Below are 23,573 nucleotides of genomic sequence, written 5' to 3' on the forward strand. Positions count from 1 at the left end.
CGAAGGAAAGCTCGTTAAAGTCACAGCCTCTTTGAAGTTATCCCCGTGAACAACTGGATTTCAGCTTCCTGGGGCACAACTCGGATTTCAGAATTCTCCGCGGCTCGGAGTCCTCGCCCTGTGAGGTCGCAGGGAATGGCGCAAACTATGACTCCTAGCCTTTGAGGGGAGAGGACTTTCCAGGCGCGCAGGAAGCGCCGCCCGGGAATCTCACCACCAGTGGGCGTTTAGCGCAGCCAAGCGACAGGCTGGTGCCAGGGCGCAGCAACAGGGAGGCGCCGGCTGAGGCGGGGAGAACTTTGCGCTCCCAGCAGAACCACCCTTTGCTGGCCAGTCGCGTCGCTCCTCGGAGGAAGCCAGCGGCGGCGGCTACTGGGTGGGAAAAAGACGAAAGGAAGAGAAGAAGTAGCAAAGGAAGAAGGAAAATGAAGCCAGCGCTGGAGGAGCCAGAGAGGGGGTGGCCCACGGTGGAGCAAGGTGGATCTGGCTTCTTTTCCGCACCCCGGGTGTGAACGCCTTCTCCAGCGCGACCCCAAGGAAATAAGTGGGTCTTGCCTGGGTGGAAAAGGAAGAGAATAGAATCCAAGTGAGCGCTTTTACCTCCTCGGTCACCGCTGCCCCTTAGGACTTCAGGTGCTTCTCAGCCTGAGCCTACCCGCTGGGCCGGACGCAGTGCCTGAGCCGCCCTGCAGATGGGGCGGGTAGGGAACAGGCGCCCCAGTCGCGGGTGAGCGGCACCGGCCCGCCCTCCTGCCCGGCTCCGCGCAGGGACCGGGCAGGCAGAGGATGCGAGGCGCACGGACCCGGGAGCGGGATCTGAGACTGCCGAGGGCGCGCTAGGCTGCCACTTGGATGGCCTGGAGACCGCTCCAGCTCCTGGGACAGCTGCACCGCGCCGAGTGAGCTGTGCGCGGGACCTGGGGGCGGAGACCTTAGGCGGCGGCTGCAGTGGAGCGAGCCGGGCGCAGGAGGGGGCGCACTTTCTACTTGCGGGTCTCAGTAATGAGGAGACTGAGTTTGTGGTGGCTGCTGAGCAGGGTCTGTCTGCTGCTGCCGCCGCCCTGCGCACTGGTGCTGGCCGGGGTGCCCGGCTCCTCCTCGCACCCGCAGCCCTGCCAGATCCTCAAGCGCATCGGGCACGCGGTGAGGGTGGGCGCGGTGCACTTACAGCCCTGGACCACAGGCTCCCGCGCGGACAGCCGCGCTCCGGACAGCAGCCCAGCAGGCGCCCAGCGGGATGAGCCCGAGCCAGGGACTTGGCGGCCCCCGGCGCCCTCGCCCGGCGCTCGCTGGTTGGGGAGCGCCTTGCACGGGCGGGGGCCGCCTAGTGCCCGGAAGCCCGGGGACGGTCCCGGGGCCGAGACCCTGTGGCCTCGGGACGCCCTCCTCTTCGCAGTGGACAACCTGAACCGCGTGGAAGGGCTGCTGCCCTACAACCTGTCGTTAGAAGTAGTGATGGCCATCGAGGCGGGCCTGGGCGATCTGCCGCTCTTGCCCTTCTCCTCCCCTAGCTCGCCGTGGAGCAGTGACCCTTTCTCCTTTCTGCAGAGCGTGTGCCACACTGTGGTGGTGCAAGGGGTATCAGCGCTGCTCGCCTTCCCCCAGAGCCAGGGCGAGATGATGGAGCTCGACTTGGTCAGCTCCGTCCTGCACATTCCAGTGATCAGCATCGTGCGCCAGGAGTTTCCGCGGAAGAGTCAGGTGAGAGGAGGCTGGCGTGTGGAGCGCAGACCGGCGCCGCGGGGAGCTGGGAGCGTCGCGGGGGGCGGGGGGTGGGGAGAGAACCGGGATGGGTGAGCGCGGAGGGACTTGGGGATTTACAACTTTGATACTGTTTAAGGATTGGACCGGATCCGTAGATGGTAGGTAGAAGTATAATAAAACATTTGAAGCGCGAATGGGAATAAAAGGGAAGGTAGGGATAGCGGGTGAAAGGAAGGAAGTGGGAGAGAATAAACGAAACAATTTTCAGGTATTGACCAACTGGGAGAAACCTGGCGGATGCCGTGGATGCCGGACGGAAAGAGAATCTAAATTAAAGATCTTGAAGAGCGACCGGGGTTCTAATAACTGGATCGGGGGGTGGGTGGAGGAGAGAGGTGGGGGGTGGAGGAGAGAGGTAGGGGGTGGAGGATTCCTGCCTGCGAGACTTTCACTCCCTTGAGGAACTCTAAGAGCATGTGATGCAAGGAGCAGCATCTGCTCTCTTTGACTTCTTTAGAAGATGGTGTAAGGAGGGAAACACACCCCTGTGAATTCCTTTGAGTAAATAAGACATCTATAACTATCTAGTGCAGAAGCAATAGGTAAAGAAGAGTGGTTAATTAGTCTTGAGTATTAGAAGTATTATGTGATCGCGTGAAAATGGATGCGATGAGTCATTTGGGATTATTTCTTTGTTCCTACCTTCTTGCTTTGTGATGTGGGCTCAGAGACTGGCTGTTGCAGCTGCTCTGTTCAGCCCATTTCTGCTCCAGTTATCTAGAAATGAAGGAGGAAGGATATAAAGATTTAGTTTTCTATGAATTAAAAAGATCAAACATATTTTCAATAAAAGAAGCTATTATGAACTTAGCTGTTGACAATAATGATGAGATAAATATTTAAGGAGAGGGCGGGGTCCTTCCTTTAAGCAACAGTTTTCTGTATTTTGTGCATTAGTTTTATTAAAATATCAAGGTTCATTAAGCCTTACACAAAGTATAGTATTTATGAAACAAATGTGTAATTGGTATTGCTCCCATTTTAAAGACTGAGAAACTAAGGAAAGTCTGGGGCTTGATCAGCGTTGGTCAGTGTACTAGTAAAAGAGTTCAGAGACTGGAGAATTTCTAACTGTATCCCTTTAGCTGGAAAAGAAATATTTCTAATCTCTCTTATTTCATATATGTATAAAAACGAGTAAAGGCAAATATCAAAAGTTTGAGAGAACCCATGCATAAAATATCAAGTCCTAAAGATTTATTTTTCTAGAAGAATGAATCTTACATTTTTAATCCTAGGAAGGGTGAGTACAAGCTACTTTCAGCACTTACCCAGAAGATTTCTATTTAATGCTGAACTATAGAGATCTGATCTGCAGAGTGCAGCCTAATTAACTTTTATCTAAAATATTTCCGTCACCTGAATCCGAATGACTGCAGGCAGCAGATGGAAGGCATGGAAAACACAAGGTGCACGATGTTGCCAATGACCAAAGTGTTACAAACATGAAATTGCATCGGTAGGATGCATCATTATCAAGATATATGCAGAATCACATCTAATGAAATGCAAGTCAGCATCACTTGCTTCTCTTTATTGCTTCTTTATTATCTAATATTTCATAAGTTGCCAATAGTGTTCAGTCTCCAGACTCCTCTCCATTTGTAGATTGTTTGGCAAGAGTCTTAAGGAGCAAGAATTTCCCCCCAAAATTAGTGTTCCTTAGTTAGAAGGAAAAGTGTCTGTGTTCCCTGATGGATTTGTGCAGTATACAGCATTACAACAAAGGGAGCAGAGCAACCATGAAGCAGCATCTAGCATTGGGAGACTTCGAAGCTTTAGGACACCCTAGGGAACAAGTCCTCTAGGGACAACCTTTACATGCAGATGATAAAATAAATACTCTGCCAAGCACATTTACTTCTGGATTTCAATTCAGAGATTTACTTTAAATTACTGTTGTCACTGTTATTTTCATGGCACATCCTTGAAAGGGAGAGAGCTCAGATCTAGTTTGCCCAACTGAGGACATTTTCTTTCATTTAGCTTTGTATTTTACATTCAAACATATCTAACTAGTCTTACTTTTAATATATCATTTACATGTCATTCCATAATGTTGTATATTAAGAATGTCCAGCTCGATGCGAAGTCACTGTAACATATAATTATGGGATACAATTATTATTTGCTTTTAGCAAAAATAGTAACTGCTCTTTCCTTTGCTTCTCCTCAAAAGTGGACCTTTCTCTAATACACTGATGTGATTGTTTTTTAAAACTGTCTATATATAAAAGAATGTTGAAGTCATTTTACACATTAAATAAAATTGACTTAATTTAGCCACTGTCCTCATTGGTGTCTACCACCCAGTGACCCAAGTTGTAACCGTGCCTGAATAAAAGATTCTAGAAGAAGGTGGACTTGTCTATACAACAAAGTGAAATAAAACCGAACCTCTTATTTAGATGAATCAGAACTGCTTTTAGAGCAGGAGCAGTAACAGTATTTTCTCTCTCATTTGAGCTGCTGATTCCTTTCATATGAAGCCTTTATTAATAAATAATGGTTTTATAGTACTCTGCCACAACTTCTGAATGGAAGGAGAAACCGTTGAAATTATCAAACCCATTGGAGAAGCATAATAATTTCATTTCAATATACTATTTATTCAAAACATAAACACAGGCCCTGGCCGGTTGGCTCAGCGGTGGAGCGTCGGCCTGGCGTGCGGGGGACCCGGGTTCAATTCCCGGCCAGGGCACATAGGAGAAGCGCCCATTTGCTTCTCCACCCCCCCCCCCTTTCCTCTCTGTCTCTCTCTTCCCCTCCCGCAGCCAAGGCTCCATTGGAGCAAAAGATGGCCCGGATGCTGGGGATGGCTCCTTGGCCTCTGCCCCAGGCGCTAGAGTGGCTCTGGTGCGACAGAGCAACGCCCCGGAGGGGCAGAGCATCGCCCCCTGGTGGGCAGAGCTTCGCCCCTGGTGGGCGTGCCGGTGGATCCCGGTCGGGCGCATGCGGGAGTCTGTCTGACTGTCTCTCCCCGTTTCCAGCTTCAGAAAAATACAAAAAAAAAAAACAAAAAAAACCCAAAACATAAACACAGCCACATCATCAGCTTGAAGGGCATCAACTTCCTACAAGCATAGAAATCCATTAAAAGTAGTTAACCCACTTTTGGAAACTATTGCGTATTATCACAACATAATAAAAGACTAAAGCAGCATTACACATAGGATAGGTTCAAAGCACATTTCCATCTGAAAAATTCTGACTTGACACTTAAGCCACTTGAGCCTAATGTATTTTTTTCTAGGTTTTTTTTTTTACTTTTTTTTTTTAAGATTTTATTTATTCATTATAGAGAGGGAAGAGAGAGAGAGAGAGAGAAGGGGGGAGGAGCAGGAAGCATCAACTCCCATATGTGCCTTGACCAGGCAAGCCTAGGGTTTTGAACTGGCAACCTCAGCGTTTCCAGGTTGACGCTTTATCCACTGCGCCACCACAGGTCGAGCCTAATGTATTTTATTAAGATGATCACCTCTTCATTCTAAATACTCTTCCCATGACCTTCAAATAATGATGTTGCTTATGGATCTAGGTACACTTACATATAAGTTACATTATGTTTCTATAGTTGTTATGTCTTTCTCTTTCCTCCCCATTTTTCTTGTAGGGGTTTTGTGTAGTTTCTCCAAGTTCATTCCTTAAAATTATCTGCTAGGGTAGTGACAGATACACATTTCTTTCTAAAATGTATATCTTGTGTTACTTCCACATTGGTTCCATTAGGCAAAGTTAATGGAGTAATATAATTGGCTTAGGTCCAAGCACATGCAATTAAAAAGTGACTACACTACTATTTTCGATTCTCGTTGGATGTACCATCCACAATTTGTCTATCTCATGAGCCATATATACTAACTAATTAATATATATTTATTCCCCTAGAAACACAAGTGCTTTAGAGGATTCATTTTCTTTGACAATACAAGGCTAAGTACTAAAGCCTCTTCATTAGAATTTGGCTTGCACAGCACCACTTTTGTATGGTACAGGGGCTAGAACAATGATACCACTACATAACTTAGGTGCATCAGAAGAAGATAAGTAAAGGACATTTATTTTTAAAACATCTGCTCTCAACTGTACTGGCTTTCCTTGACTTGCTCCATGCTAAGCACACTGTTCTCTCTCTGGAGGAAATGTATTTTTCTGTAATTCATGATGAATGGCTGAGAGTGGCACCTAATTATTGCTGACTTGAAGATAAACGATTTCAAATTAAATGTCAAGTGATGCAAAACTTTTCTTAGCAGTGATCTTTTACAAGTTCCTCTTGAAGAACAGAGACCTGGGATTAATCTGGAGGTTTTTATTGTTAATTTGGGAATTTTTCTTTATAATATGAATTTATTTTTCCAGATAAATAGAAAAGAAGAGATGAGCAGACACTGTTCATTAGGCAGTTAGTCTGTCTTGCCCACTTTTCTTTGGGCTTGCCACAGTGGTAGTGATAAAGAGTATTTGGTCTCAATCTTCTTCGACTATTATATTCTGGAATCAATTTAAGATTGAATCAGCTGAACTAAGTATCTGAATCACCTGAAAACCAATTGCAATGTCCATCCTTGATGTTTTATCTTCTGCTGTTGGAGAAAGCACCATGCACTTTGTGACATTTGGTTTTATTTCATGAATATCTCCAGTCAAATTCCAATCATGCTGATTAAAAGGACTCTTAGTCTACTTCTGCCTCCTATTCGCCATGTAATCTTGGGCCAGTGTCTCTCTCTGTCTCTGATCATCTATGCTCGTCTGTCAAAAGAAGGCATTTTACCAATCCAACAGAGTTGTTTTGTGAATCAAATAAGAAAGTGAAGGACTTTGGAAAAATGCATAATGTTAACCAAATACCTATTAGAGAGGTTGGTTATAATCTGATACAAATCATCCAGATCTTCATCTCCACTAATTCTCTATTACTAGTTATTAAACAAAATGAGATGTGAATCACAGTGTAACATGTCTTCACCAACTACCTTATTCTTCACCCACTCCCTCATTTTCTTTCTCTTTGGAAAAGTAAGTCAGTGGATTCATACACACACCCAAAATAAAGAGAGAGAAAAATCTGGGTTCCTAAGCATTCTTGCCTAGTAATAGAAGGCATGCCATTGGTACTGTTTCTGTACTTATGATGACACATCCAGCACTGTTTCTAGAGTCTTAGGTATTGCCATAGAAGCTTCAATAAGATGCCCAAGGTTTTGCAGAAATCTTGGTCTCTCACATTGATCATAGTTTATCCCAGAGACACACGTAAGGTAGATTGTTTATGATATTATGGCTACATAGTCTAAACTCTCTCTCCACCCACAGTCTACCCACTATACCACTGAGCACACTGTTTGGCTCATTTGACATTATTTTCACAACATGTCTTTCTTGATGAATAGAGCAGTATGCTGGTTCACACTGGCACAAGCTCTTTATCTCAACATGGGAGATAACAGTTTGCAAAGCAGCTACGTTGAGTACTATTGTCCTAGACAATTATATGGGGCTTCCCATAACATCTGAGTGGCACAACTAAATGTAGAGATGAGAATCTTATTGCTTTTTCTCCTGCCCACTCTAGCTGCTCCCACTTACATACACAGAAAAGTAAAAAAAACTATACAGTCCCAGAAATGTGATGCCAACAGTATAAAACTAGGCAAGAAGTAAGAAAGGAAATCTTAACATCTGCCACATTGCTTTTTGAAAGAATACGTGGATAACAAACTAATGGAAATCTTTAAGCCACTCATCTGTCTTTCTCAGACCTCTCCTTTATAGGATGGTGGGAGCATGGGGAAAAGTGAGCATGAAGCAAGCCAGCTGTCTACCACCTCCCACCTCTTCCCCCAGCCTACCACCTCAGCCCCATGCTCACATCTCCTTCTGCATGTATAAGACTCAGGCACTTTTGGAGGAGACTGTGTTTGATCTTCTGCACTGAGGGAGCAGGTACCAACCTGGGCAGCTGTTGTGTCAGCTGGAGTTAACCCTGACACTGAAAGCCTAGTATCTGGTTGGCCAGGATGGTCTACTGATGGAGCTGAGCCTTCAAGGGTTCAAGGGGTAGAGAATTAAGCAGGATGACTTCTTGTTTAGTCAGGCTAAACTACGCCTCATTATTATTCTTGTAAGACATAGATATAAAAAAAAATTAAATTTTATATATATATACATATATATATATATATATATATATCTCGTAGCATTGATGCTTTTTCTTTTCTTTTCTTTTTTTTTTTTTGTATTTTTCTGAAGCTGGAAATGGGGAGAGACAGTCAGACAGACTCCCGCATGCGCCCAACCAGGATCCACCCAGCACGCCCACCAGGGGCGATGCTCTGCCCATCAGGGGGTGATGCTCTGCCCCTCCAGGGCGTCACTGTGCCATGACCAGAGCCACTCTAGCGCCTGGGGCAGAGGCTAAGGAGCCATCCCCAGCGCCTGGGCCATCTTTGCTCCAATGGAGCCTTGGCTGCGGGAGGGGAAGAGAGAGACAGAGAGGAAGGGGGGGGGGGGAATGGAGAAGCAAATGGGTGCTTCTCCTATGTGCCCTGGCCGGGAATTGAACCCGGGTCCCCCGCACGCCAGGCCGACGCTCTACCACTGAGCCAACTGGCCAGGGCCGCATTGATGCTTTTTAAAGCTTCCTCACCAATGTGCACCTGTAATCCTCCTAGCAGTCCTGTGAAGCAGAGGACAATGTATAGACAGACAGCAGTACTGGAAAGAGCTATGCATTGTAGGAAGTGTCAAGTCAATAGGAAGAAAAGAGGAGTAGCTCCTTCTGAATTTAGGGTATTTGTCAGCCTACCATCTGAACACAGACTGGATTCATTACTGCTTCTGAATTACCCCAGAAAAAATGATAAACAAGAGAAATTTATTGTACTTCCAGGTTTGGTTGTGAAAAGAATATTTCACACTAAATATGCGATAATGAGATTTTTTTTTGACAGAGATAGAGAAAGTCAGAGAGAGGGACCAACAGGGACAGACAGACAAGAAGGGAGAGAGATGAGAAACATCAATTCTTCGTTGCAGCTCCTTAGTTGTTCATTGATTGTGTTTTCTTATGTGCCTTGACCGAGGGAATAGAGCAGAGCGAGTGACCCTTTGTTCAAGCCAGTGACCTTGGACTCAAGCCAGTGACCTTGGGCTTCAAGCCAGCAATCTTTGGGCTCAAACTAGCAACCATGGGGGCATGTCTATGATCCCACGCTCAAACCAGTGACCCCGCTCTCAAGCCGGATGAGCCAGTGCTCAAAGCTGGCGACCTTGGGGTTTTGAACCTGCATCCTCTGCATCCCAGTGTGATGCTCTATCCATTGCAACATCGCCTGCTCAGGCAATACAATGAGAATTTAATTAAAAGAATTATGATATACATCTACAATGGAATACTATTCATTCAAAATGAAAATACATTTATTGACACAAAGAGATGGAAAAATAATCTATGTAAAATATGATCTTACTTCTGCAAAATACAGGGTGGGGCCAAAATGGGTTTACAGCTGTGAGCACATGAAACATTTTGTTCTTGCATTATTGTTTATTAATTATTATTGTATTATTTTCCATATAAACAACTGTAACCATATTTTTGCCCCACCTTGTATATATAAAGTCTCGACTTTTATTTATAGAAATGTTAACAATGATTGTAACTAGATTATAGCAGTCCATTTTTCCCAATTCATGCTCCTGATTTTCTAAAAATAAGTATCTGTTGCCTACACAATTAAAATTAAGAAGAGAAAAAAGATAAGTTACCACCTGACCTGGGGTGGCGCAGTGCATAAAGCATCAACCTGGAATGCTGAGGTCACCGGTTTGAAACCCTGCACTTGTCTGGTCAAAGCACATATGGGAGTTGATGCTTCCTGCTCCTCCTTCTTCTCTCTCTCTCTTTCTCTCACTCTCTCTCCTCTCTAAAATGAATAAGTTAAAAAAAAAGATGTTACCTTCACATTTTCTTACCAGTGCTTTTAGTGATCCAATATGAAAATGTAAATTTCAGGAAAAAATAAACTGTAGAGTATATTTAAATTTATCAAAGTCCTGTCATATACTTTTTTTTCATTTTTCTTCACAACTACTTTGCAAGGTAAGCAGGACAAATATTATTATTATCTTTGCTTTGCAAATGAGACAGTGATGGCATACTAACCCTTTGAGTAGTATGAATGTTCATGTATATCCTCGTGCCTCCTGATCATACATGCATATCTTTAAATTTTGAGCTGGAGCAGTAAAAAAATTAATTTCAATTAGTATGTTCTTCTTTTTTCCATAAATTGGTTATCAAAAAAACCATGATTTTAAGTTAATAAAACTGTAACTGTAACTAATTTTATTTTTTAAAAATAAAACGCAATCCCGGGGGTCAACGAGCATGAAAAAAACTCACTACTCAAAGGGTTAATGGAAGAAATGGAAGGAAGACCATAGGTTTTCAAGAAGCCCAGACTTAAGTTTGGATCTTAGTATTACAACTCTCTAGATAGTCTTACCTTGAGGAATATGCCCGATATTCTTGCCTCAATTTCTTAATGCATAAAATGTGACTATCTCATAAAGTTACCATGAGGACAAGACCATGTTTTTAGAGTTCTAAGCAAAGTACCTAGAGCATCGTGTGTTCTTATTATGATAATGATCATTCTTTTAGCACAAAGTGTAGATGTGTTGGCGTGGCATTAATAAAAGCTTAAATGATTAGAATGAGAACTCAAGTATTGTAGATTGTTTTCCAGAGTATTTTTATATACATTTTCAATATGTATATGCATTTGGGCTTAGCAGATGAGTTCTAGTGGGCCAACCTTAAGAAAAAAATTGAAGAAATTTGCTGTTTTGAAACCCCACTTAAGTTAGACTTCTAATTCACTGAAGGGTAGATGTGTGAAAATTAGTCAGCAATGAAGTGACTTTGGAGGTAATGTTGGAACTAGTTGCTCCTTTGTATGGGTTCTGAGTGACCAGATCTCTGGAGCAATCATGGGAGAGATTAAGATAAATGTCTTATTTCTATTGGCTGGTATTAGTGAGGAATTCAGAAGTCTTTCCTTGCCTACTATCCTAATTTCTCATAGAAGTCTTCCAGGATCTAAACTTAAGAAACAGTAGAATGGAAATGACAGTCTCACTTCATTAATAATGCATTAATGTCTGGTCCCCAGGTATGTGGCTTTTTAGAAAAATATTGGGCTGGGGCATATAGCTTAGGCTTTTGTAGCATTTCCTAATTCTAATTGTTGCTATCTACCACCTTATATCTGGGCAAAATCTTTTTAAAATTTTTTTTAGAAAACTCAGAGTTGATGTGGCTTTTTAAAGCTTGAGCGCTCTGAATTGATACTTTTTCTATATTAAAAGGTGGGATTTTCCTTTGGATTTGCAATTGGTCATCTCTCTCCAAAGTGGCCGAGTCTGTGCAGTTCCCAAGGTAGTTCTCTCTGGAGCTTTCTGTAGCGAGCTTAGAAATGACTTAGAAATCGGTTGCCACTACACCTCTCAATTAAGGGTGCTCACTAGCTGAACTTTCAGAATCAAGCTCTCTGATGGCTGCACAACCTGCATATAGTCTATTCATGTTTTTTTTGCATTAAAAGCTTCAACTCAAAGTCAAACAAAAGTTGGGTTTATATTCTCAAGGTCAAAGATAAAAATATCTGATTTTCATAAACAAAGTTAGATGCTCAGCGTGTCTTTATTTAATAGAATCACAGTCTGGCTCAGTTATAGAATTTATTTGTTCAATCCCAACCAGAAACACTTAAACAGGAATTTCATTAAACAAAGAATTTGCTTCTATATATGGTGAATTTAATAGATACAGACAGAAAGCTGTTATTATGTTGGCGCTATACGCGAAATTAATTTCAGTCACACCACATATTTTGTTATACACATAAGGAAATGCTTCAGTTGTGTACCTGAAAATGAATGATAAATCCATACCTGAATTAATCCAATGTGCCTTTGCCTGGTTGCAGGCACAGAGAGCCATCTAGTGGTCTCTAAAATATAGTTTTAAGTCAAAGCATCCTAGAAATCTAATCTCACAAAACAGACAAAGGGGCTCCGAGCAAATTTTAGCCCTTTTCCTGGTCTTTTGACTGTAGGAAGAAGCATCTATGTTAATCCATTGAAGAAAAGGCCTTCTAAAAGATTCAGTGGTTTCTGCTGTTCTGCCACCACATCTATAATTGCAGTTATAAACAAGTAAGATATCTCAAAGTATGTGTTGAGACAGGTTGGGATAAAATTGTGAATGACTCTTACTAACTTTAGAAATATAGAGTGGTGTGTATTTTAGCAGCTGTATTTGCAAGTATTTGATTCATAATGCATTGTGAAATGATGCAGCCATTTTATTGTGTTAAGTATAGCATTTGTTCCTTTATTTTTGATTATATAAATTTTATGTATTAGATAATTCTGAAAATTACTAAAATGATAAAGAATAAAATGAAAATTACCCATAAACTCACAACCCAGAGATCTAGGTATAGGTATGAGTTACAAAATTGGAATCATGCTATATTATGCATTTTTTAACTTACCGTATGTTATAAACATGTACAATGTTATTAATATTTTTCCATTATTTTCAATGGCTAGATAGTTTTCCTTTGATAGCCTGTTTTATTATTTGTCTAACCCCTGTTGTTTGAATTCAGTTTTTTCCCGTTACAAAATCAATAACACTACTACTAATGGGATTTGACCAGGCTCACCTTCTCACCATTCTTAGTGAGAATTTTAATTTCACAGACTTAGTGTCTGTGACACCATTATGGTTTCCCTTTTTTCAACTCTTTCATTATCCTTTACTGATTGTGATTTTTGTCTTTGACCCCTCATAGTTCTAGGTTATCCAACCTGATAGCTACTAGCCATGTATCAATACTTAAGTTTAAATTAATCAAAATGATTTAAATTTTAAAAGTCAGTTTCTCAAGCACTCTAACTCATAACAAGTACTCGATGGTAGTGGCTGCTAGCTCTGACAGTGCTGATGTACAACACTTTCCATCTTCACAGGAAGTCCTGTTGGACAGTTCTATCACTATCTAAGGGCATGCAGTTGCAAGTAAAAGAAACTTCACTGAACTCAAAAACAAGAGGCTTCTGTTGAAAAACTATAAGAAGATGAAAAGGAGTGGAATTGTGTGAAGTACAGATGAGTTGTACCACTGGAGAGTGTTAGGGCAACTAGTCTCTTTTTCTGACTTTATAACTCTAATCAAATCACCTAATGATGGTCCTTATTTCTCTTAGTCTACATCTCCAGACATCTATTTAGCTCAATGCACAAAGGTTGGTTTCCTGTCCATCCCTAAATCATATGGTTTTCCTTAATCCAATCAATGATAGCTGTATTCCTGAGTTAAGTGCTCAATATAATCCTTAACATAGAGCAATAAATAAAATATCAAAGCCCCTACTCTCAAAGAACTTACAGTCTGGTGGGGAAGATGAACAATAAGACCATATAAACAAATAAATATATAATATGGTATTATTAAGTAGAGGTAAACGCAATAGAGAAAAGTAGCACAGGGTAAAGGATTAGAGATGACTATGGTTAGTCAATAAAGTGACGTTGGAACAGAGAAAGAAGAAGTGAATCATGCAAATTTCTGAGGGAAAACCACTACAAGCAAAGAGAATAAAAGTGTCAAGTCCCAGAGATAGGATTGGATATAGCAATAAATATTTATTGAATAAATGAATAGATGGACTATCCTTAGCACTTATTCATTTCAAGATTTGTTACTGGGAAAAATTTCAAAGAAGGAAATGTCAATAGTAGGGCATTAGCGAGACCTAATATTCTCATAGATTTTCAAGGTTTAGATTACTGAGTTTGAATCTGCATGTGGCAACACCAGAAATTTCTAACTGGAATTTCTAGTTATATCTCTCATTCTCACCTTAAACTCAAAATACTTAAAGATATCCTAAGATGGGGTTCTATCAAGTGAAAAGCAAAGAGATGGAAAAACAGACTCCTTCATGCACCCGAACCAGGATCCACCCGACAACCCCCATCTGAGGCAGATGTTCTTCCTATCTGTGGCTGTTGCTCCACTGCTCAGCAACCAAGCTATTTTATTTTATTTTATTTATTTATTTATTTATTTGCATTTTTCTGAAGCTGGAAACAGGGAGAGACAGTCAGACAGACTCCCGCATGCGCCCGACCGGGATCCACCCGGCACGCCCACCAGGGGGCAATGATCTGCCCATCCTGGGCATCGCCATGTTGCGACCAGAGCCACTCTAGTGCCTGAGGCAGAGGCCACAGAGCCATCCCCAGCGCCCAGGCCATCTTTGCTCCAATGGAGCCTTGGCTGCGGGAGGGGAAGAGAGAGACAGAGAGGAAGGCGCGGCAGAGGGGTAGAGAAGCAAATGGGCACTTCTCCTGTGTGCCCTGGCCGGGAATCAAACCCGGGTCCTCCACACACTAGGCCGACGCTCTACCGCTGAGCCAACTGGCCAGGGCCAGCAACCAAGCTATTTTAGCAGCTGAGGCAAAGCCATGGATCCCTCCTCTGCGCCCAGGACCAACTTGCTCATTTGAGCCATGGCTGTAGGAGGGGAAGAGAGAAAGGGGAGGGGAGGTGGAGAAGCAAATGGTCACTTCTCCTGTGTGCCCTGACCAGGAATCAAACCCAGACTTCTACACGCTGGGTCAACACTCTACTGCTGAGCCAATTAGCCAGAGCCATTCTCACTTATAACAAGATTTCCTACAACATCTTTGACTTCCTTTTCTTCTTACCAGTGTCTGCTTCCTTTCTGAGGATATTTTTTATATCCCAATTCTTCTTTCTTAATTTGAAAAGACATTAATCCCTCCCACCAGTACTCTTGAATAGCCTTTATATCTTTAGCTTTCCCCCAAAAAAACCATTCTGCACACTGCTGCTAGATAAATCTTCCTAAAGCAGAGCAACTTTCATTCATTTATTCATTTTTCATTCATTCAACAAACATATATCAAGCATAATGCACTGAGCTTTATGCCACCCTCTTGCTCAAAGGTCATTTTATTTTACTATGACAATGTTAACATCTTTTGACCATACCCCAACATTCCCGCGGGGTAAACACACACCTTAACTTCAGTAATTCACTACAAGAGTAGTTTGTCCAATTGGAACAGAGTTTACCACCCTGAACAGAATGTATCAGATTCTCCAGGTTTTGTGAGTATAGTTCAAGAAAGCATTCCATCCCAACTCAAGACTCTGACATGCTTTCCCAGAAGCCAGAGAAATACAGGCTAATAATCATGAAACTTGAGAAACTGGTCCTCATGGCCTTCCACAAATATATGCAAATAGTTCTTTCCAATGTGTGAAATGCTGTTGAGTTACAGGTGCCCAAAAAGTATAAGATTTTCTAGAGACAGAAATATATATGTGATAGTTTTATTGATAAATATAAATCATCATATTAAAAAACATTTCTCTATTATATACCTTTACATTCAGGTTGTAACAATCTGCAGATAAATTAAGCTCCAATTCAGAATTGATTTTTCCATTGAAACAATGTTATCTGTGGCTTTTAAGACCTCAGGCTAGACCAATAAGCCCATTTGACCCATAATAAAGCAGAACTCTAGTATTAATAGTTCTATAGACCCAGAACACTGTCTGTAACAGATTCTTTCTGTATGAGACCAAGGGGATGTGGCGTGAGAAAGAGAACCAGAAGGCCTGGCTTCAAGTTAGAGCTCCACAGTCATCTGTATAGCTTGGAAAACCCATCTGAGCCTCAGTTTCCACTATTACAAGTTATAAATGGTCATTAAAGAGCTATTCATTGAATACCTACTATGCTATTTTAAAGAACTGAAATAGGTCTCTCTGACTCAACATACATAAAAACACTTTGTAAATTCAAATTTAAAAAAACAGATTAAAAGTGTTTTTATTGAAATATCTTTTTCTTCAGGAAAACACTCTTAGCTCCAATTTTGGAAGCCAAGACATAACTTCTTCGGAACCCATTTAACCATAGGAGCTTTGTTCTGGCCGCCTGCACTGAAGTGGAGTGGTCAAACTGGAATTCCTCAGTGGTCAGCACGAGCTGGTAAAGGAGGCCAGCCGAGTCCGGCTTCCCACGTCCCAAACCGGCACTCAATGCCCCCATCGTCAGGTGCCTATCTTGGGAGGAAGAAGGGAATCTGAGGAGCTGACAGAGTAAGGAGGACCGCAGCCGGGACACAGATTAGAATGAGAGAGTCGCTTTAGAACCAAATATTAAAGCTAAGTAAGATTGCCTGCTTCTGTTCATAAAATACATTAGTTATGATCTTTGAGTTTGTATCTGTTTGTAAATAATTCCTCATGCTGGGTTGGATTACTGGAAAATAACTGAATCCCATTCTGACCTTCACTCCAAGCCTGCCTTTTAGCACTTGCTGGGCAGTGGCCAGGTGGAGACCTTTGTGTGTCCATCAGGATTTAGCTGCAGCCCAGGCTGGGAGAAAGCTTACGATTTCCTTTATGCAAAGGAGCACTAGGGAAGATCAGAAATAAATCAACAGGATCAACCATGGCCACACAATCTCTGCCTCCATTCTTGACTCCATTGTATTCTCCAAGCTACTGTCTGAAAGAAAACCAGTTCACTAGCCTGCTTAAACCTTCACTGCTCCCTAGGAACAATAGCATTGTTCCCCGAACTTTAGGCAGTCATGCACTGCCTTCAGAATGTTTGCTCTATAGCTGAATCTTCTATTGTTATTCATTTTTTAATTAACTTACTGTTTTACTTAAAAAAAAATTTTTAAGTCTTTCTATCATGACATTCATAAAAAATCCTTGCCACAATTAGAAATTAACTATAAAAATAAGTACACAATGATGTCAAAACAATTTTAGCTAGGTGCCCTTACCTGAACCTTTTTTTAATGGGAAAATTTCTAGGTGTAAAGCAGTATTAAAGAAATACTGACACCGACCTGAGGTTTTTCCCTTGATTTAACAGAAGGATTAAATGCTAATTGAAAAGGGATTAACTTTCTCACTTGGTGATTCAGTGTCATTTAATGTCAGGTCCCTGAACAACCTAAATTCTCCCATGAACCACCCCTACACGCTGCCAAACTAACCCATGGGATGAGTTCTAAGTGGCATTCAAGACCTTTCATTACCTGCGCCTTGCTTGACTCTCATTTCTTCTGGATATTAATCTGAACCCTCACCCTTTGTACTCTGTGCTCAGCAGTGCCTGAATGTACAGTGCTGTTCCAAGCCTTGGCAATGCTGTTCTCACTGCTTGGAATGCCCTCTGCCCTGTGTCTGCCTGCAACTCCTATTCAACCTCCAAACCTTTGCTCAAATATCACGTGTGAACGGTTCACTGCCCACCCTCTCCCTATCACCCCCTACGCCTTCCCTTTCTCTTCTATTTGACTTTGCTACCTGTACTTTCTTGTTTTCTAGATCTATGACACAGCAGTGTAATTATTTGTTAACATACAACTCTCTCCTCTCCTAGCACAGTGTGTGGCTCATAAGTGATGCTTAATGACTAGTAATTAAACTCAATTGATGGTCCATTTTCATCTCTTCCAGTATAACAGAACTAAGTAACATCTGTGGAAACCCACCATCTGTCAAATGGGGTGATGTGAACCTAAGAAAGTGTACTGCCTTATGAAAAAAGTGTTCGTTCACTGTGGTGGATAGAGTTCATGACCACCCAGAATTTACGATGTTATGTAGAGCAAAGCTGGAAGAGAAAGGCCTTGAGGAAATTGATTTTGTGAGAAATAGAAAACCTGTTTCTACTACCCTATTGAACTTTTCACACGTCTTTCATTGTCCCTCAATTGGTTTTCGATTTCCTGGAGACTACAAGTGACAGAAAAGTGACTTTGTTCTCATGTCTTTGAGTTATGGCTTTCCCTAATTCTCATCCTCCACCCCCATCAGCCAATTTCACTATATTTTGAAGCCAAAGATTCTTGACATGTAAAATTAGAGAAAGCCAGAGTTGGTGAAATGAAAAGTTACAAAAAACAATCATCAATGAAAAAGAGAAAAAGCCTGGAATTGTATCTTATCATGTCATCCCTTGTCAAACAAAATACCAAGAAATCAGACAAGAACTTAGATCTGCTAAGAATATCCAGTTCGATTCCTGGCTTCTCATTGTATTCCCTGCCTTTCCTTTGTCAAGTACACTTCCTTAGGGCTCTCACACACCCCCATGGTAGCCAACTGTGTGTTAGCTACACCAGATAACATTTCAAAATACAGATTCCCAGACTTATCAAATCAGAATGCCTGGGGATGGAGCATAGAACTACTTAAAAAACAAACAACTCCAGGCCCTGGCTGGTTGGTTCAGTGGTAGAGCTTCAGCCCAGCATGTGGATGTCCTGCATTTGATTCCCAGTCAGGGCACACAGGAGAAGCGACCACTGCTTCTCCAATCCTTCCCACTTCTCCCCTCCACCTCTCTGCCCTCTGTCATGGCTCAGTTGGTTCGAGCACATTGGCCCTGGGCACTGAGGATGGCTCCATAGAGCCTTCACCTCAGGTGCTAAAAACAGCTTGGTTGCAAGCATGGCCCCAGATGGGCAGAGCATCAGCCCCAGACGAGGGTTGACAAGTGAATCCCAGTTGGAGTGCATGCAGGAGTCTGTCTCTATCTCTCCTCCTCTCACTTGGAAAAGAAGAAAAAAAAAATCTTAACAGGCGATTGTGTCCACAGGTGATTCTGAGGGACCACATTATCTTAAGAGTCTCCCCTAATGTGATTTTTAAATTGTGACCAGAAATCACCTGAAACAAAATCACATTAGGTTATTTTTAAAGTGTAGATTTCCAAACTCACTGAGTTCCACTAAATTATGTGCTATGGCCCAATATAAACATTAAAAAAAAAACCTCCCCCAGGGATTCATACATGCACAGTACAGTTTGAGAATTGATGACTGGGGCAGAGGTCTCAAACTCAGATGCTTTGTAGGGGAACAGGAAGGTAATGAAAATGTGAAAAATAGTCCCAAATAATACAGTAGGGAGTAGTAAAAATTGTAAGTAAAAGAAGAGTGCCTGACCTTTCTACAGGAGGCAGCCAGCCACCCCTCGCTAGCCAGCTCTTACTCATGGGGATGTGACCAGGTATTATAACTCTTCAGAGGGAGCCAGACTATAGATTTTTTTAATGTAAATATTTCCTTAAATGTTGACAACTAACTCACTTTTTTCTACTTTATCATAGTAGATAAAACTGTAATATATTTAAAGTATATCCATGATGACTTGATATGTGGATCCATTTGATCTTTGAAAAGCATGGGAGTTAGGGGCACCAATATCCCCATGCAGTTGAAAGTTTGCATATAACTTTTGACTTCCCCAAAACTTAACTACTAATAGCTTGCTATTAACCAGAGCCTTATTGATAAATAGGCTTGATAACACGTTTTGTATGTTCTATGTATTATATACTATATTCTTATGATAAAGTAAGCTAGAGAAAAGAGAATAGTACTAAGAGAATCATAAGGAAGAGAAAATACATTTACAGTATTTATTTAAAAATTTGCTTATAAGTGGACCCACACAGTTCAAACTTGTGTTGTTCAGGGTCAACTATATATTGTTAAAGGATCCCCCCCCCCATCAAGTTAATTGAGTAACTCACATTTTAAAAAATAATCTGCAGGCCCAGTAGGGCTCAAGGGTCACCAGTTTGACACTTTTGGAATTGAAAATGTCAACGCATTTCTTGTAGACAGGAACTAACCAGAAGTTCCTCAGTGCCTCTGTAAGTAATAAGAGGTGACATAGGCCTGTAGCCATAACAAGTACAATGTCTTTAAGTTGCAGCTAGAAAGAGTTAGAATAAGTAACATGTAAAGGAGAGGTAGGCGCCCCCATTTGAAATAAAAAAAAAAAAAAAAGGCAAGAGGAAAAAGGCACTAAAAGATAATGACTGTAATCCATTTCAGGTGTACTAAATCTTAGAAACCTTACTCACCTGACCTGTGGTGGCGCAGAGGATAAAGTGTCGACCTGGAATGCTGAGGTCATGGGTTCGAAACCTTGGGCTTGCCTAGTCAGGCACATATGAGAATTGATGCTTCCTACTCCTCCCCCTTCTCTCTCTCTCTCTCTCTTTCTTTCTCTCTACCTCCTCTATCTAAAAACCAATAAAAAAAATAAAAGAAAATTAAAGAAACCTTACTCATAAAATAGAGATAATGAGATCATCATAGCTACTTACAGTGGTTCAGGAATTAAGAAGGATGGTTTCTATCAAGTGGATTAGCAGCATCATGTGACATTGTATATACTCAATATTTCTAAGAAATATGCTGGCTCTCTGTTGTCTTTCTTAAGCCTCTGTTCCCTTACACTAAAATTCACCAGGTATTAAAAAAAAAAAAGGCAAGCTCGTGGGAAAAAGCTGACATACTCCCTTGACATCTGAATATGTATGTTCTTTTAAAGAAAACTCTTAATATTTCTATGATGAGAAAATTAACAAGTTAGTGGTTAAAGTGCCTCCTAAGAAATGTCACTTCAAAATACAAAAATGTCCTTGAATCTCAATTCTGATTTTCCTCTACTATTGGTTCAGTGATTCTAAATCCTATATAAAGGAAGTTGCTAAACAAATGGTCTGAAAGATTCTCATGGATAATTCTGAAAAGGTTAATAATACTCTGGTTTAGGAATGTTGCCTCCCTTATGGTACTCTATTACTCATCAATGTTTTAAAAATAATAATTTTATATTTTAAAGAAACTATAGTGATTATGTGAAAAAAAATGTATTTACAGTTTTTTTCTTCTTCTTTTCAAAGTGAGAGGAGGGGAAATAGAGAAACAGATTCCTGCATGCACCCTGTTCTGGCAACCCCCACCTGGGGCTGATGCTCTGTCCATCTGGAGCCATGCTCCTAACTGAGCTATTTTTAGCACCTTTGGTAGAGTCTCCATGGAGCCATCTTCAGCATCCAGGGCTGATTCACTCAAACCAAGCCATGGCTATGGGTAGGGGAGAGAGATAAAGCAAGAGAAGGGGGAGATGGAGGGGTGGAGAAGCACCCCTTATGTTCTCCTGTGTGCCCTGACCAGGAATTGAACTCAGGATATCGACACACCAAGCCAATGCTCTACCACTGAGCCAACTGGTCAGGGCCTATTTATAGTTTTAAAGACTAATAATTTCATCACCTTAACATACATTCCAATCTAATGTTTGTCCCCTTATATACATGTTTTTATCTCTGTGAGGTCAGTATTGTCTGTTTTACTTGCCAAACTAGTCTAAGGGCCTAGAATAGTCCTTTGCACATAGCAGTCACTCAGATATCTGTTTAGGGAATAAATGGATGAACTTCTGCAGTGATAAAAGCACAATCAATTTTGTATTCTGCTTTGCTTCCTTCTATTATGTCATAAATCTTTTATGTCTCCACAAACCTTAAACCAATCATCTCTCTACCTGTTTTGATTTTTTTCTAATTATAAAATCAGAAAAATGTGAAAGCCTAGAAAAATATTTCTTAATTTCACTCCAGAAACCATCACTCTTAACTTGATGAGATAGTTTTCCTAGTATTTGTTATATAAAACATTTTCTGTAAATGTGGAGAGTTTCTATTCAGATTCTTTCATTTGATGTGACATTGCTGGTGTTTACCCATGTTATGGGAAACCTGTTTTCATCATTATCTAACTTATTTACTGTTTTGAAAAACAATAGTTTATTGCTTTTTCTTCTAAAGCTTTGTGAATTAAAAGAGAGAGAGAGAAAGAAAAAGAGGATCAAAGTTTACAGACTGCCTAGTCCAGACTAAGAATGCAAGAGGTGCTTACCCGGTCAAGGCACGTATGGGAAGCAACTACTACAATCTGATGCTTTCTGCTCCTCCCTCTCCCCTTTTCTCTCTCTCTATAAAATCAATAAATAAGTTTTAAAAATCTTTAAAAAAAATGCAAGAGGTGAGAACCCGGTCCACTGTGGTCTTGGGGTGTTCCCAGCTATGCACTGCCATCTGCTTGCAACTCCTTTAGACTTGTTTTATCGCTTTTAGAGATCCTGCATTCCATACACACCACCTCACATGACATGAGTCATTAGTTAAAGTCACTGGAATAGTACAGAGGATATTTGGTGGGTTTTGGGAGGGGGTGTGTGTGTGTTTGCCCTTCTGCTATGAAATGAAATTTTTAGTTCATTTCTGAAAAAATGAATTGGCCAATAAATTCATTTTGTTCTACTTCTACTTTACCCAAAGCTTCATATTCAGCCCAATACCTTTCAAGCTGCACTTTCTTTTCTGCTATTAGGTGCTTGGAGTTGCTGCTGTTGGACTTCTCCCTGCTTTGCTGTAAATTTGAGCATGTTCTGAGCACCAAAGGCCTCCATCTTCTCACTTTCTGCTGCTTTTGCAAATTGGTCAACACGTTCAATTAAACCACCAACTATTTTCTGAAATTGGCCAATTTTGTCCACAAAGGGCTTGCACTCTTCCTTGAGCTCTGTGGTCTGCTGGGTATTCTCTAGGTCCAACAACTGACGCTTGTTCAACTCCTCAAAGTGCAGCGCTGGGTGCACTTGACCATAGCTGTTTCCCTCCTGGCTTTCCTGCTGACCTGTAGCAGTCATGAACTGCCTGTCACCATTATTGTATTAACTGCATATTATCCCAAGCATTTGGATATACCGAAAACTTGCCATTTCAATTAGTTTTACAATTTTTGTCACAAACTGTTCCAAAATAAAAGTCTTTGTTTATAGACCCTTTGTCTGCTTTGTAGATTATTTCCTTAGCATAGGTTTCTGGACGGGGAAAATAAACGTTAGTTAGAGTATTTCCAGGGATCTATATCATTTAGGGTATGTTTTCTACACCCTTATCTATCTCAGCATGTCTTTGTTATCTTTCTTACAGAGAAAAGACAGATTGACAAGACATAAAATTTTTTCCCAAACAAATTTGGTTAGATATCACTTTACAGTCTTTGAGCATCTAATGCGGCAGAAATGAGAAACCCACAATATTTATCTTTACCCCTTTGAAGTTTACTTTTTTATTTTCTGTCTTCCTGAATGCTTGACAGTTTTTTTATTAAAACATTTTTCCAGATATGTTGCATTACAGTTCATTTTTATCAAGTTTGCCAAGAATGAAGTGAGTCCATCAAGCTGATATTTTTTTTTAAACAAAATTTTTCTTCAGCTATGTCTTTGATTAATCCTTCTGTTTCTGTTGTTATGGTTTCTTTCTTAGGTACACCCTAATTCTTAAGTTTACCTCCCATATTTAGGTGACCACACAGTTTATATCAAACCAGGACAATTTTGAATGTGAAAAGGGGAGCAGTTAATAATTACACAGGACAACAGACACAAAAGAGGAATCATTTGAGTACAAACCGAGACACACAACCACCCTAACTGTCCCTTTTCATTATTTACAGTTCTTGATTCTTTTGTTCTATATCCTGAAAGGTTTTCTAAATTTTTCTTCCATATGACTAATCCAGTGCTTTCAATATTTATCATGGCTTTTATATTATACTTCCAAAGCATGTTTGAAATCTATTATTGAATTTTCAGTTTTCTCATTTCTTTTCATGTAACTATTCTTTTTCATTCCATCATATTATTGTTCATCTCAACATGTTCTTTTCTTATGAATTACTCCTGTTTCATAAAAGTCATGTTTATCCTGTTTATAGTTTAAATGTCAGGGTCTTTGTGGGTTTTTATTTTCTAATTTTCCTTTGGCTTTTAAAATAAATTATTTCC

General features: G+C 40.9%; 1 protein-coding gene and 1 pseudogene across 5 annotated transcripts in view; one reads left to right on the forward strand and one right to left on the reverse strand.

Moving 5' to 3' along the window:
• The first annotated feature begins 243 nt into the window (after positions 1-243).
• Positions 244-23,573, forward strand: part of GRIN3A (glutamate ionotropic receptor NMDA type subunit 3A) — a 178,285-nt gene continuing 154,955 nt past the window's right edge. For 4 of the 5 annotated variants that reach the window (XR_010729050.1, XR_010729049.1, XM_066256614.1 and 1 more), the window contains exon 1: positions 244-1,701. Coding sequence is in view for 3 of the 5 variants with exons in the window: in XM_066256614.1 (XP_066112711.1) it covers positions 1,003-1,701 (699 nt within the window). In the remaining 2 variants the exon portion in view is untranslated. The remainder of the gene's footprint in view (positions 1,702-23,573) is intronic. The other variant, XM_066256616.1, reaches the window with a different exon arrangement.
• On the reverse strand, positions 22,065-22,427 carry LOC136323677 (intraflagellar transport protein 20 homolog pseudogene; annotated as a pseudogene).

This window comes from Saccopteryx bilineata, chromosome 2 (assembly GCF_036850765.1).
Source record: "Saccopteryx bilineata isolate mSacBil1 chromosome 2, mSacBil1_pri_phased_curated, whole genome shotgun sequence".
NCBI classification, from domain to species: domain Eukaryota; kingdom Metazoa; phylum Chordata; class Mammalia; order Chiroptera; family Emballonuridae; genus Saccopteryx; species Saccopteryx bilineata.